This window comes from Zalophus californianus, chromosome 11, assembly GCF_009762305.2.
Source record: "Zalophus californianus isolate mZalCal1 chromosome 11, mZalCal1.pri.v2, whole genome shotgun sequence".
NCBI lineage: Eukaryota > Metazoa > Chordata > Mammalia > Carnivora > Otariidae > Zalophus > Zalophus californianus.
Genome location: NC_045605.1, coordinates 32,173,325 through 32,189,916, shown reverse-complemented (window position 1 = coordinate 32,189,916; position 16,592 = coordinate 32,173,325). Strand labels below are relative to the sequence as shown.

Below are 16,592 nucleotides of genomic sequence, written 5' to 3'. Positions count from 1 at the left end.
CCAAAATTACATTAATTTATTCCTCTCTCTCTTTCTATCCTTCTTTTCTACCCCATAAATGTAGTTTGTTGATGAGGGTTTCATGTTTTTCTGTTCTTTTTCTCCATTGTGTTCTTTAGAAATCAAGGGACTTTAAAAATCATACTGTCACAAGGATCAAATTCCAGCCTCAGCAATTATTCCTGCTCCCTTAGTTGGTGGTCTTGACTTGCTGCTTCCATGACCCCCTTATTAAGTTAAGCTCTACAATCCTGGGTGTTAGTGCTGCACTTCTTTCCTCTAGACAGCATCTCTTGGTTATATTAAGTTACTCAGCATGGAAAACTAAGCTTATCTACATTTATTATTTGTAAGCAAAAAGATAATGCTTCTGTGTTATATAAGCTCAAATCCTGTTAGAGTTATGTTAGATTCCTGCCTCATCCATGCAATCATAGAATGTGTTTCCTTCCTTTATTTAATCTGCTTGCTATCTCTTCCCCATTCTCATTTCTACCTACCTGGTCCAAATCCCTTCTTCTCAACTCTCAACCATCTACCTTTTGGTCTTCCAACCATTTCTCGTTAGTCCATTTATTGAATAATAAGTGCTTGGAATCAATACATTTACACAAGGTGGTCTATGTTCTGTGTTCTTCCTAAGAAAGACTCCCATTTCTTTCCCTGGGACTAAATGTTTCTTTTTCAATGCAGGCTACATTTGACATTTGCCTGTTTCATGACAAAAGTGGAAAGGAAGAAGGGAGCATTATATTTGAGAGGGACTCTGCAATTTATGAAAGCATTTTTTAGCTACAAATGGAGAATATTAGCAGGTCACATAGGCCTCTGTCACTAATGATATGATATATACACTTGTCCATCAGATAATGCAAGGTCATACACCAACCAATCTGACAAGAAACAGTATGTTAGGAGCATTGTGTGGGCCAAAAAAAGCAAAACTTTTAATAAGGCAGAATAAAGAATACCTGCTATGGTGCTATGAAAGTGTTTGATCTGAACTTTCTTCTGCTAGCAGAAAACTACCTTAGAAACTCTGGATTCAAACATTTATTTAGTATAAAATGGTTTTGAAAATAAATTTGATTACTCTGTCTTCTTTGCTTCTCTTATTGATAATTGAATTATCTAACTGAACTATTCCAGACACAAAGGACAGATATTTCATGATTCCACTTACATGAAGGACCTAGAGTAGTCAAATTCATAGAAACAGAAAGTAGAATGGTGGTTACCTGGGCTTGGGAGGGGAGGATGACAAGTTCTTTAACGGGTACAGAGTTTTAGTTGGGGAACATGAAAAAGTTCTGGAGATGGTGGTGGTGATAGCGCAACAATGTGAATGCACTTAAGTGCCATTGAATTGTATGCTTAAAAGTGGTTAAAATGGTAAATTTTATGTTATATATATTTTACACAATAAAAACATCTTAAAACAGATTTGAATTATGTGTTTTGTTCATTTGGGTTCAATATTGTTCTTTCAGATATGATGTGAAGTTCAACTAGAATTGTACAAAACCTACTTTCAAGGAGCATGCTCTGGGAAAAGGTAACACATAGGTAGAAATGCAGGCAGTGATGGTGTCCCTGCATTTTCACTGTAGGAAAGGTCAAGGAGGATGTTTAGTCTTTTTAGGTACATTCGCCTTTAATTTAGTAACCTCTTGCGGCGCCTGGTGGCTCAGTCAGTTAAGCGTCTGCCTTCACTCAGGTTGTGATCCCAGGGCCCTGGGATCAAGCCCCACATTGGGCTCCCTGCTCAGCGTGGAGCCTGCTTCTCAATCTGCCCCTCCCCCTGCTCCTGCTCTCTCTCTCTCTCTCAAATAAACAAAATCTTTTAAAAAAAAAATTAGTAACCTCTTACCAGGCCTGAATTTGGCCTCAGAACATCTGAGTCTCAAAGGCCTAAGTCTACAAAACAAGTTGAAAAATACAGTATTCCTCCTCTTATCCCTGGGGGATACAGTCCAAGACCTCCAGTGACTGCCTGAAACTGTGATAATACCAAGCCCTATATATACTATGTTTTTTCCTAAACATACATACCTATGATAAATTTTAATTTATAAGTTAAGAACAGTAAGAGATTAACAAAAATAACTAATAAAATAGAAAAACTGTTACACTATAATAAAAGTTATGTGAATGTGATCTGTCTCTCCCCAAATTTCTTATTGTACTATACACACCCTTCTTCTTCTTGTAATGATGTGAAATGATAAAATGAAGTGAGGTATATGATGTAGGTATTGTGACATAGCATTAGACTCCCCTCGACATTCTGATGTTATGTCAGAAGGAGGATCATCTGCTTCTGTACCTCAGTTGACCATGGGTAACTGAAACCATGGGAAGTTAAACTACAAATAAGAGGGGACTACCACAATAATAACCCAACAGTAACACTTACTGAGTACATATTAAGCACCAGGCTTACGTGCCAGACAGGATTGAGGTCAAGAAAAAAGTTTTAGGCAGATTTACAAATATTATATATTAGCTTACTATCCCCAACTCACTGTTTTTCTCTTTAAAATAAACAAAGCCCCACACATCCCATTTATTTCAGAATTAAGAAAACAGAGACACACCTCTGTGCCAGTAACCATGCCAAAGAGTGCTGTCAGCCAATAATATTTATGAAACTCACCATGCAGCTGACAGGCCCACATATTATGAAGTAGAAATTTTCGGAGAGGGTACATTTTAATTCAATGAAATTTTCTATGAAAGGAAAGCTTGCAGGTATAGACACCCTTTTATTTAGAAAGTCTATTCTCTTAGAAAGAATCTGGTTCAGTTATAATGGTGGGGAAAATAGTACATAAAAACAACAGTTCAAAACTGACAGTAAATTCACCTCAAAGCAAAACTATTTCTTTGCTTGGTTAATGTGGCATAAGAGAAAGCCTGACTAGCAGGTATAATTAAAGTATGAATCACAGGGATAAGTCATGAGTAAACCTGAGAGCACCTATAGGAAAAAGTCTATTATAACACACTAAACTTTAGAGACTACAGAACGCAGGGTAGGAGGAAAAATCCTAATTCCATTTAAATGCAATTATGGGCCTGACTGGAAACACTGATAATGGTGTTGGTGCATTATCGGTCCAGCATCTGTGTGAGGCTCTGTAACACAGCATATTCCACTTCATGTATTATAGGTACTCATTCTCCATGTTTTTTATTCTGAAAATTGCTTGAAGTCAGGTACTATGCTTTGCTTTGTTTATTTCTCCACATAAATTACTTCTCTACTCAGATCCTAATAATGTAGACAGTAGGCATAAAACATGCAATTACACACTTGAAAGGGTAAATGATAACCCATATCTTAAGAGTCTAGAATAATCCTGTCCTGACACAAAGACTTAAAAAAAAAAGAAAATTGACATCCAACATATTAAATGCTACTTATCAAAGATTGTTGATACATTTTTAAAGAATTAATCATGGGATTTTTATTTAATGAAAAACAGGAAAAGATTGTTATATTTTATCCTATTTCATATCTCAGCAGTTGGCATTGGATTTAGTTGCTTGGAGTAGCAATATGGCAAAAGTTGAAAGGAAACTATTTGTTTGGCCTGACTTGTTTTTTTGTCTTTCAGGCTGTGTGATGAATAGATATAAAATCACCTCAGGTGAAAAACAGCCCCACTGTAGCTTGGGTCATTCCCTTGACTGAAAAATAGCATTATTGTCCCCCATCCAACCCCACCTACCCAAATGAGAAGCATTTAACTGACAGACATATAGGTTAGACACTGGAGTTAAAATACTCTAATGATTAGAGATTCTGCAGTATTTAGAGGTATAATGATACAAATATGGATGGAAGGTTTTTAAGTCCAATTTCCTTGGCTTAGAAGAATTTAAATCAAAGCCATCAAATATATTGTTTACATCATCTTATCTTAGTTCAAGGTTTATGTACTATTTTTAATGTTCATGTGTACTTCTTTAAAAAAATTTTTGAAACTAAAAGTCTTCACAGTCTCTGAGACTTAATTGGGAAAAATGTAAAGCACATTAATGGAATTTTTCCCATGATCTGTGGAAGAGTTTTTTTTAACAGATGGCTCACATGGACAAAGCAATGAAAACACAGAAATTAAAAGCAGATCCTTAAGAAAAATAACTGAGTTCTCAGAAATACTATAGATGATGCCAGGACTAGATGTAAGGCAGCACCTTCTTTTGCTGTCAAGGTTTGGAGAGAACAGAAATTTATTAGGTGATCGTTTATCAGGGAAGGGGTAACTGACTCTTGGTAGGAATTAACTATTCATTTGGAACGCCAGCCAATTTCAACACTCTGATAATCCTCATGCTTGTGGGATAATTCCATCCAAGTGCCAATAAAATATACAGTATTGTCATCTAGGTAGTTTTCTAGAAGTAGGAACACCTAAGTCCCAGGTGCGTAGTTAGGGGGATGGGGATGACTTGAAATCTTCCCATTTCCACAGCAACTTGGAAAAACAACAAACATCCCAAGGCCCATGGACGCTTTTCATTTGCAGTATAAAAACTCTGACTTTCTTGGATCAAGGAATTGAGCGGTGGGAAAGAGGCAGGAAAACTTTTCAACCTGGAATTTACATGCATTCCGTGGGGACATGAAATAAAATCTAAACTAACGCTAGAAAGTAGCATCTTCCAATAAGGCTTCAAAATGATTTCTCAAACTTAAGGAAAATTAATGTTGGTTTCTCTCCCTGACAATTTTTAGGGAGTGGGTGGCGAGGAGGAGGGGTAGGGAAGGTACGTTGGGAGTCTGAGATCCTTTTGGGGCGTGGAGGACCCCAAAGTGTCGCCAAGGGCTAGTCAGATCCAGGTGCTGGGGAGGAGACAGAGTTGACGCCCCAGGCGAAGGCACGAGCGCTACTGCGCCGCAGCCTCGCGCAGCCCGGGAGCCTAGTGCCGGCGGGTGGGTGGCGGTGGGAGGGTGACTGGGAGAAGGGGCGGGGTGGCGTCGGGTGGGAGTGTGACGGCGGGAGGAGGGTCTCCCAGCCCAGGCCCGATTTGCAAGCTCTCTGAGCCTGCGTCCGCCTAGAGGGAGGGCTTCCCTGGCCCGGCCAGAGTGGCTCAAAGCACAAACGACTGTCAAAGAGTGGAGGAGAGTGGAGGTGCCGGAAGTGTCTGCGCGCCGTGAGATAACTTTCCTGCTCCGGCGGCGGCCCGGAGCCTCCACCGCCTCGGTGCTGGCAGCGACGATGCGCCCTGATGACAACGACCTGAGCGGACTCGCGCCTCGGCCCACCGCCAGAGTCTGCACACTCCTCGCCGCAGGAGAAGAAGACTGAGTCCAGAGGCGTCCGCGCGCCGCGGGAGCCCTGTGCTGGCAGCGCGGCGCTCGGGGCCCATTTCCTTTGCTCAGTCCTCTATCGTCTTGGCTGGTTCCCCGCGATCGCGCGTCCTCAGCGCCGGCCGCGGTCGCCGGCTGTTCCCGCCCTCACCGCCGGCCGGGACGTGCCCCGGGTGGCTGCTGGTAGCGTCTGTGCCATGGGGCTGCCTACTCTGGAGTTCAGCGATTCCTACTTGGACAGCCCGGATTTTAGGGAGCGCCTGCAGTGTCACGAGATTGAACTGGAGCGAACCAACAAGTTCATCAAAGAGCTCATTAAGGACGGCTCTCTGCTAATTGGGGCGCTGAGGAGTAAGTGGAGCTGGCAGGGGCGGGAGGAGAGGGCGCAGGGATGTGGCGACTTCCCGCGGGGTGCGGGTCTCAGGGGTGGGATGGAGGACTCGGGGCTTCTTTTGTTTGAATGGGTTTGGGACAAAAGCTGAAGAGCTCCCCTGCTGGTGGCCAACAAAGTTTGTGCTTAGGTGTTTACTTACATACTTTAATGTCTACAGAGAAGGGAAAGTTACCCACTGTAGCGAAGAGTAGATCCTGAAGAAAGTTGTTCAAAGTCATCTTTTTTTATAACGCTCCTGAAAAATGTTGGAGACTATTGGTCCTTTTTTGTTGGTTTGTTTGTAATATTATTGTGCCTAGTTTGAACACTTTTTTAAAAAGGTCCTTAAGGTGGGTTTCAAGAGTTTGGCTTAAGGATAAAATGAAGCTAGTTTGTTTAGTGATACTCAAAATAATTAATTTCTTATGTGTATCAGTGACTCTTCACCGGGCACAGTAGATCACTGAATTGCCTTTTAAAAAAATGTACATTTGCAATTTTGCCATTTAGTAGGATGATCGAGATGATCGAAGACAGCATGGCACCAGTGGATTTAACCTCTTTACAAGTTTTTTTGTGTGTCTTAATTTTTGGTTTGTATTGTAAATCTGATGTTGGTCGAGTCACCGGTATTGAACGTTCAGTGGTTAAAGACCAACCAGAATTTTTGATGATTATTTAAGTAAACTATCCTTAGGGATTTTTACCACTTCCTTTCCCGAGCAGATTTTCCTTAGTCCCTCCTGAGTCGGCTGGATCTTCACGTTCAAGTACTAAGACCTAGAGAGTCTTAGTAAAAGAGACTCGAATTTGTCTTTAAGAAACGGAGTGATCTACCTTCGGCTCAGGTCATGATCCCAGGGTCCAGAGTTCTAGTCCCGCATGGGGCTCCTTGCTCAGCAGGGAGCCAGCTTCTCCCTCTGCTCTTCCCCCACCCCCACTCATTCTCGCTCTCCGACAAATAAGTAAATAAAATCTTAAAAAAAGAAAAGAAAAGAAAATGGGAGTGATTTAACTGATAAGGTTTAATTTGTTACTTTTCCCAGGACGTATTTGCATCTTATTGGAGGCTTCTGAAGGTTTTAGCTACTGAAATGAAGCCTTGGACTCTCTGGCCTCTAATGGCTGGGTGAGTGAGGTATTTTCATTGCATGGAGAGCCTTGGAACATCTAGAAATCCCCAGGGCACATGTAGTAGAACCATCATCGAGTGTATCAGTTGGAAGGTCAGTGACAACATAATGGGGATGTATGTGCCTGAAACTGAGACATTAGCATCTGATCTGTATTTTGAAGCATGTATTAATGGTAAGGATGGAGCTTATCAAACATGTCTTAGAATTAGTGTGCTCCCAAATCCTTTTTTAACCATCCCCAATGCTAAAACATTTATTTATTACTTGTGCTACTTTAAACTAGGATAAAATATGATTTATGCCTACATTCACTTAATTTCTGAATTTGAGGTTAGTGCTGATAACAGTATTTACTGATTTGTGAAAAAATAATTTATCTGCAGTTCTTTTCATCCTGTGCATACACAAATGTGAACTCTCCTTCCTTCCCGTTTGCAGTTTCTGGTTGAGGTCTCAGGACTGGCCTCTTTGCATTTTAGCCTCTCCCAAGAGTTTCCCCATCTCAGTGCTAAATGCCCAGCTGCCCCTTGTGAAACTGTCAGCTGGTCTACAAAGTGACATTTTCTCCTCACTCCGCTCTTGGGAGATCAATTTTAGTGTTTCAAATTTGGAAAACACTTCCATAGCTGTGATAAAAGCCCTGAAAATGCGTATTATTTTACTAGTGAGGTTATGTACTTTATTACGATTTTTGAATCTAGTCTTGCAAAAATCGGGTGATTCCCATCCTGATAAGTTTGTTCTTCCATATGTAAAGTGAAGAAATATTGAGAGTGTAAGTTCCTTGAACATACAGAATCCGTCTCATTAATTTGGTCTTACGCACTTAAATATACAACCTGCTGTCTTTCTAGGATTCTTCGGTTTGTGATGAGAGTGCATTATTTTAATGCTTGGTTATTGTTTATCTCATTATGGAAGGAAAACGTATTATTCCTTATTGAAAGAATTCCCAGCATCGGTTGCCAAATAAAGATTTGGAGTAGAGGAACTCCTTAAGTCATGTGATGGCCCTGCTTTTTTCCCACCACACCACCTTCTGTCCCTTGGGGAGGATGCTAGGCTGCAAGCGGCTAGTCCCCACTTAGTGAACTTAGCCCTCCGAAGTTGCTCAGCTAGGATAAGAGTGTGCCTAAAGGACTTTGAAGCCTGCTTTTGGTTCTATCCCAGAATCACCAAGAAGCCCTCCTTTCCCCAGTTCTGTCCCTTGTTGTTCTTCTGCCAGAGGAAGCCTTTATCTTCCCTAATTTTATGCCTTTCCATTCTCTGTACCTACTGTTTCAGTAAGTGTATCCATTATCCAGTTCAGCTTTATTTTTTGCACTTTGCTGTTATTAATAATTAATGGTTTCTTAATATAGCCTTCCTGAAAGGACAATTATCATGCACTTCTAAGCATATTATATTATTTCCATCCTAGTTCATAGCTTTTCTGGTGAGAATTTTGGCATGCACTCTTGGCTGATACATGCATAGCTGTTTCAGTAGGAGTCACAAATGCTCTTTGATTTTTACTTCAGGACATAGGTATTGTGAGAATTAATAAAAGGGAAACCACACTCATGGCAGGCTGTGCATGTTGGGAGAGGCTGGTAGGTACCACTCAATGTTAATTACAGGAAGTTTTGTCAGTTACAGACCCCTAATAGAAGAATCTCAATAGGAGAGAATCATCAGTTACAGGCCCCAACAGGGAAGGATGTACATTGCATTTCCTACAAGAAATCAACTACCCTGCAGCTCATTTAAGGAGAAACCATCATCAGTTTGAACTCTTGCTTTTCTCCAGTGGACTTTTATTCAAAACAGCCACTCTTAACTTCCTCTTCCTTCTCCATAAAATAACATTGCTCCTTGTTTTTTGGACTTAGCTGTGGTTTTGTGGTAGCTTGCTTGTCCAGGATTGCAATTCTCTGTTATTCCCAAATAAACCCATTTTTGCTGGTAAATTTACAGGCAGTTTTGAGTATTTGGAAGGGTCCTTATAAAGGAAAACCCTGACTAGATGATTTCAATTTTAAATGATATAAGTAAGATCCTTAACATTTTTAAAATGAATGATTGCACATCCAATCTGAGAAAAGGTATGACAGCTCATTAAGTGGATTGACATAGACCTGAATTTAAATCCTGGTGCTGGCAAATGCTGTGTGGTAATTGGCAAATAACTTAACCTCTCTAGGTCCTACTTTTCCTATAAAATGAGGGAATATCTATAAAAATCTTACCACTAGGATTATTTGTTCATTTTGTTACATGCTGTATAGACCTTTGGTGAGCAATATTTGAGAATATTTGATACTGGAGAATCAGGTTTTAGTTCATGCTGTGACTCAAAATCCTTTCCCTTTTTTCCCCCCACTGGTCTCCTCTCTCCCCCTTTATTTTTTTTTAAATTTATTATTATTTTTTTCCTTTAAATTTTTTATTGTTATGTTAATCACCGTACATTACATCATTAGTTTGTGATGTAGTGTTCCGTGATTCATTGTTTGTGCGTAACACCCAGTGCTCCATGCAGAATGTGCCCTCTTTAATACCCATCACCAGGCTAACCCATCTCCCCACGCTCCTCCCCTCTAGAACCCTCAGTTTGTTTCTCAGAGTCCATTGACAGAATGGGAGAAGATATGACATTTGCAAATGACATATCAGATAAAGGGCTAGTATCCAAAATCTGTAAAGAACTTATCAAACTCAACACCCAAAGAACAAATAATCCAATCAAGAAATGGGCAGAAGACATGAACAGACATTTTTCCAAAGAAGACATCCAAATGGCCAACAGACACATGAAAAAGTGCTCAACATCACTCGGCATCAGGGAAATCCAAATCAAAACCTCCATGAGATACTACCTCACACCAGTCAGAATGGCTAAAATTAACATGTCAGGAAACAAGAGATGTTGGCAGGGATGTGGAGAAAGGGGAACCCTCCTACACTGTTGGTGGGAATGCAAGCTGGTGCAGCCGCTCTGGAAAACAGTATGGAGGTTCCTCAAAAAGTTGAAAAGAGAGCTACCATAAAATCCAGCAATTGCACTACTGGGTATTTACCACAAAGATACAAATGGAGGGATTCGAAGGGGCACGTGCACCCCGATGTTTATAGCAGCAGTGTCCACAATAGCCAAACTGTGGAAAGAGCCAAGATGTCCATCAACAGATGAATGGATAAAGAAGGTGTGGTATATATATATATAATGGAATATTATGCAGCCATCAAAAGGAACGAGATCTGGGCTCCTGGGCGGCTCAGTTGGTTAAGGAACTGCCTTCAGCTCAGGTCATGATCCTGGAGTCCTGGGATCGAGTCCCGCATCGGGCTCCCTGCTCAGCAGGGAGTCTGCTTCTCCCTCTGACCCTCCCCCCTCTCATGTGCTCTCTCTCTCATTCTCTCTCTCTCAAATAAATAAATAAAATCTTTAAAAACAAACAAACAAAAGGAATGAGATCTTGCCATTTACAATGACGTGGATGGAACTGGAGGGTGTTTTGCTGAGTGAAATAAGTCAGTCAGAGAAAGATATATATCATATGACCTCACTGATATGAGGAATTCTTAATCTCAGGAAACAGACTGAGGGTTGCTGGAGTGGGGGTGGGGTGGGAGGGATGGGGTGGCTGGGTGATAGACATTGGGGAGGGTATGTGCTATGGTGAGTGCTGTGAATTGTACAAGACTGTTGAATCACAGATTGTACCTCTGAAACAAATAATGCAATATATGTTAAGAAAAAAGAAGATAGCAGGAGGGGTAGAATGAAGGGGGGGAAATCGGAGGGGGAGACTAACCATGAGAGACGATGGACTCTGAAAATCCTCTCCCTTTTTCATCAAATGTTTTTCTATGAACTTTGTTCCTTTAACGTGTCTTAAAATTTGAGTTGTGAAATCATACAGTTTTTGCTTTTTGATTTTCTTCTTTTATAGATCATATTCAAAGAAACACCTCAAAATGGCTTTCTCATGTAATTCTTCCTTTACTTTCTCTTTTCTTAATTCTTTATACTTTTGAATATTTAAATAGAGCTTTGTCCTTGCAAAAATAGACTTCCCTGGTGCGCCTGGGTGGCTCAGTGGTTGGGTAAGTGTCTGCCTTCTGCTCAGGTCATGATCGGGGTCCTGGGATCAAGCCCCATGTGTCTGGCTCCCTACTCATTGGGGAGTCTGCTTCTCCCTATCCCTCTGCCCATATGCCCGCTCGTGGTCTCTCTCTAATAAATAAATAAAATCTTTTTTAAAAAAAAGGAATAGACTTTTCCTCCTCCCCAAAACAGCAAAGAGCAAAAAGGAATAGACAAATAGAATTGTAGTCATTTAATTGAATTATTGGGTGGGGAGAGCGTATCAACATTTTTTTCTTCTACTCTGCCTTTTGGCATCTTGGGGCCTTCCTTCCTTCCCTCCCTCTCTCCTTCCTTCCCTCCCTCTCTCCTTCCTTCCCTCCCTCCCTCCCTTCCTTCCCATTAAGTTTTTAATTTAATTTCAGTATAGTTAATGTACAGTGTTAGTTTCAGGTGTACAATATAGTGATTCAACAAATCTATACATTACTCCATGCCTGTTGTGGTAAGTGCCCTCTTTTATCCCCATCACCTATTTCACCCATTTCCCCACCCACCTTCCCTCTGGTAGCCATCAGTTTGTTCTCTATAGTTCAGAGTCTGGTTCTTGCTTTGTCTTTCTCTCTCTCTTATTTTTTTTTGGGGGGGAATGTGGTATATATATATACAATGGAATATTATTTAGCCATAAAAAATGAAATCTTGCTATTTGCAACAACATGGATGGAGCTAGAGAATATAAGCAAAGTGAAATCAGAGAAAGACAACTATCCTATGATGTCACTCGTGGAATCTAAGAAACAAAACAAACAATTTAAGAAAACAAACTTCTTTCTTACTACTAGTGCTTCCTCTCATTGCCTTAAGGTGGAATTGGCCAGCTGTCTTTTCTGCATTTAGGATAATGTTTCTCAAACGTGTGTCTAGGCTTCTAGAGGGAAAAAAAAAGTTAGTGGACTCTAATATAGATTAAGTTATTTATTATGGTAGTTAAATATATATAAGCATGAAACAAATTTTTGTGCTTAGTCCTATAATTTTAAAAGCAAATCAACTTATTAATTAAATACAAATAATACTGTGAAACCAATTAAATACAAATAACACTGTGAAACCAATAAAAACTACATATAGTTAATCTAATGGATGATGATGATTTTACTGAAAGGAAAGGAAATTTCCTCTCATATAAAGACTGTTGATAATATCTTGTGTGCTGGATGATTCATTTCTCTTTGCTTTTCTCAGTTGGAACTATAGTTCTTCAAAACTGCTTGCCCAGATGATGGCCTTCTCTCTATCACAAACTATTTATTTCTTGGTCATATTACCTCTGTTCCCAAGGCAGTAGTTCCTGGCACTGGTGATCCATGACACAAATAAGAAGGGTGCCTATTTGAGTGGTAGAGGTTGGAAGGAGTTAAATACAAGGAATAAGACAATTTTAAGAAGTGTGAGACTTTCTGTAGTTATTGTGCTATTTATTTGGTCATCCTTCAGCTTTTAGTGAAAATTGCTATTGTTTTAGGCCATTTTTTTTTGTATTTAAATTTGCACCTAGGTTTTATTTAGTTTAAATGGAACTCATTGCAGAGTCTTGTTACCCTGCAAGAGCTACTTCACTGCTGCTTATTCCACTAAGGCTGTTTTCCTGTGTAGCTGGGCAGTCTAATCAAAGGTATGGATGTATAATTACTTCAACCATTCATTTGGTTCTTAAGTCATTAGAGTTAGAGTTAAATGAGCAGAAGTAACTGTATCTTTCAAATGCACTGTAATTAATTTTAGGAACTGGTAGATTAGGAATGTGGTGCTTTAAGGTTCTGCTTCAGAGATGTTGCAAGTAAAAGCAGTTACACTTGTGTTAATTGAGATGGCAGCCTTGGCACTTATCAAAGTGGAAGTAATTTGGGCTGGCTGAGTATTTCCATTTACTTCTCTTTTGATTCTTAACGTGAGCTTAATGAGTACCCTTTTACATTGTCCTTATTTCCCTTGGATTTCCTTTTTCAGCAGGTAGTAATTGGGAGCTGTCCTGTTAGAGGCCAGGGAACGAGTTAGTGGGAGAATGGGTTAGCAATAACCACCTTTTACGCTGCTATCTTTGACAGTTATAATCAAGGTGCTTTGAGAGTGAAAAGGAAACTCAGGTAACTACTAAAGTTTAAGTCACTGGAAAGCTGCTTTAGCAAACGTCCTTTGAATTATTAACTTAGAGTACAATGTTCATTGTGTTGATGATATGTAAGCATGACTCAAACTATAAAGAAAAAAAATAATACAGCTAAGGTTCAGTATTACTTTGGTGTGAGTGCCTTTCTATTTAAGTAATGTGTACCTAGAGAATGGCAAATCTTTACTTAGATTTATAAAGACAAATATTAGTTCAGAAAATTCATACCATTAAGCGACATTTAGTAAATATGCAACAATGAAATGCTTATTACGGACAGATAAAAAAGGGTGAAGGAAAGGGGGTTTATTTTGTCTTGAATCTTTTTCATGAAAACGGTTTCTTGCCAGATTTGTGACTGCCACGTCTTCTGGCCCAAGCCATCCCTGCTGCCTAGATTGTAATTTCCGCTCATTTCAGCTTCCGGGGGGGGTGCCTGCCCTTCGTAGCTCCACCTGCCACCCACCAGTTTCCGCTGGCAGCTCTACCAGCCTTCCTTTTTCTTCCAGCCTGCTGAACCTCTGCCCAGCATCTAATAATCCTTATATTCCCAATGGATCTGGCCTCGGCAACCAAGGACTTGCTACCTGCTTCTTGCTGACTTTCATTCTGAAAATTAAAACCATTTGCTAAGCACCTGGCTGACTAGCGCATGGAATCTATCTGTGCTTCATCTTTTGCATTTGCCTTAGTCTGAGTTGTAATGGCTGGGTTTTGTATATGTTTAGAAATTTACATAATATTTTTTTAATCTTAATGGCCCTTGAAAGCAAAGGAAAAAGGGGCAGGATGATAACAGGACAGTCATTACAAATGTAATTATATTAATAGACTTGTCTTTGGTTAGGTGAACTTAAACTTTGGCCTGAATATTTCTGGTAATGTGGATCCTTCTCTATAAGATTACATCTAACTGAGATGTTTGTTTAATCAGAATACATCATAGTTCATATCTGCAGTATTCTGACTTTATTACCAAGAATCTAGTTATAACACTGAAGAAAGTGTTCTGGCAAAACACACATGTACATCACTCTGTGAGGACTATGATTTGCTTCAAAAAAAGTGAATTGTGGAATAGTAAGGTAACTTACAGTAGCTGATTATCTGCCAGTTTTTTCAACCTTTTTCCTTTCTTGTGGAGGTATGCATGCATAAAAGAAGAAAAATAACTACTAATTTTCTAAGATTTTTAATTTGAGAGTAATTCTTTTAATTGTAATTCTTGCATGGAACCTGGTGGGAAAAGACTAAAAATAAGACTAATGAAACCTTTGTAGATTATTTTATATTAATTATGAGAGACTTTTCAGTTCCAGTTTTTAGATTCTGTGATAAAAGTCTCCATTCCTAATGGCATTTTAAGAATGCCCAAACATGACATTTTGTATGTTGTTGGTTTATCTGATTTGGGTGAATATCAGGTATGATGGGGAATGCTTTGTGTTTTGTGAAGGTTAGGGAAGCATCCTGAATTGGTTCTCAATGTCAGATGATACGAAAAAAAATTGGAAAAAATGCTGCATATATAACCTTGCTACATTAGTAATATTCTCCCTGAACCTTGGCTTTACTCTGGGAAAAAGTGGGTAGACACACTATGCCCCCTTTCATTTGGAAGTCAGACATATTTCTCGGTAGTGGAATTTCTATATTTCCTTACGCAAATCTAAAAAGCCATACGGCCTGATAGTTTATGAAAGGGATGCCAAATAGTATTCCCTCATGTGTAAACATACATTGGAGCTTATCCAGATGAAAGACCCAGCTTCAGTTTTCTCTTTAGTACACAGTAGAAGTAGTGATTTAATTTAGAAAACTGGTATGTGTTTATGTGTGGAGGAGAGTGATAAGCTGCTAATAGAAATGAGTATTCAGTATGTGTATTATCCCTTTCCAAATGGAAGCTATGTAAACTGATTTTCCTTTGCTTTGGTGAGAATTTTTTCTTCTTTTGTTTAATTTCTTTATTCCTCACAATGTTTGAATGGAAGATGTGGCCCCAAAATGGGGGGTTGTGGGGGGTTGGTGGTGGTTGTGAAAGAGGTAAACAGGGAGAAACAAATTAAAATTGGTTGAGAAAAGAATTTAAATATTACGGTTTTGGAACTTGTGTCAAGCTTTGTGTATCTTCTATGAAAAAGTTACTGTGCGACAGTAGAGAATCAAAAGAATGAGAGATGAGCCTTCCAACTGTTGTAAAAGCTGGTTGTGGAAAATTTGAGGGAGATGATTCCCATTAAAAACTGTCAACATAAGAGATAATAGGGGGTGGCTGTTTTAGGGGCACACTATTTGGGGAAGATGTGGGAAAGCTTCATACTCGTGAAAAAATGATGTCAACATAGGAGCTAATAGGAAGGACTTTTAAAGGCTTGTGTTGACTGCTTGCCAGTCCTGGTTTTCCTTAGGTGACCCTTTCTAACATTATTAATTATTACTTCCTCTGGATCCCAGCTCCACCATTGCACCTTTTTTCTTAGTATGTGATGTTGCTGAATTCCTCTTCCTTTTTCAGTTTATTTCCTCTGTCCTCTTAAATGTTGATGGTACACAAAGATTCCTTCTTAGCCCTTTTACTGTTTGCTTTCCTTGTGTGATAACATGTCTTCCCAGGCTCCAGCCCTAACCTCATTTTCCTGAGCTCTGGATCTCATTGTTACCAGCGTATTACCACATAGATGTGCTTCAGGCATCTCAGACTCAGTGTGTCAAAACCAAGTTCTTCCTTGTTCTCCACCTTGTTCTCTTTGGATTCTCAGTTCTCTAGTTATAGCCTCATCCACCTGGTCATCTCAAAAAGGAACATCTGAATCCTTCCTAACTCATCCTCTTTTCTTCTCTAGTTTTTAAACTCCAGTTTTTCTTTCGACCCAGATTAGGAAATTTGGATAATCCTGTAATTTTGTGCTCCCAGATATCCTAAATTAGATTTTTTCTGCCTGCACTTATTAAATAACATTTTTTTCTTAACTTAAAAAAACAGACATTCTCTCATAGTCTGGAGGCCAGAAGTCCAAATTCAGGGTGTCAGTAGGGCCATGCTCTCTGAAGGCTCTAGGGGAGGATTCTTCCTTGCCTCCTCTGGCTTCTGGTGTTGCCAACCTATGATGTTCATTGGCTTGCAGTGTGTCACTCCAGTTCATGGCTCTGCAGTCACATGGTGTATACCCTGTGTGTCTCTATTACATTTTACTTATTCTTTCAAATACAAACTTCTAGGTGCCAAGGATATCTGTATTCTCTTCACCTCTGACCACATTGTGGATGCTCAGTGATTGCTGAACATCAACCAGTTTACTAAGAAGAGTATTTGGAGGAGGCTTTTGAATATTTGTCAGAGTGAGTGAGCCATGGAATGAGGATTACAAATTTGCTTTTTTTTTTTTTTAAGATTTATTTATTTTGAGAGAGAGAGAGTACATGAGAGGGTTAGAGGGAGAAGCAGGCTCCTTGCTGAGCAGGGAGCCCGACGCGGGACTCAATCCAGGGACTCCAGGATCATGACCTGAGCTGAAGGC

At 39.8% G+C, this 16,592-nt stretch overlaps 1 protein-coding gene across 2 annotated transcripts in view; it reads left to right on the top strand.

Moving 5' to 3' along the window:
• Positions 1-5,493: 5,493 nt before the first annotated feature.
• The window catches only part of ARHGAP42 (Rho GTPase activating protein 42), a 307,182-nt gene continuing 296,083 nt past the window's right edge, over positions 5,494-16,592 (top strand). For both annotated transcript variants that reach the window (XM_035723017.1, XM_027580564.2), the window contains exon 1: positions 5,494-5,671. In XM_035723017.1, the coding sequence (XP_035578910.1) occupies positions 5,518-5,671 (154 nt within the window). In that variant the 5' untranslated portion in view covers positions 5,494-5,517. The remainder of the gene's footprint in view (positions 5,672-16,592) is intronic.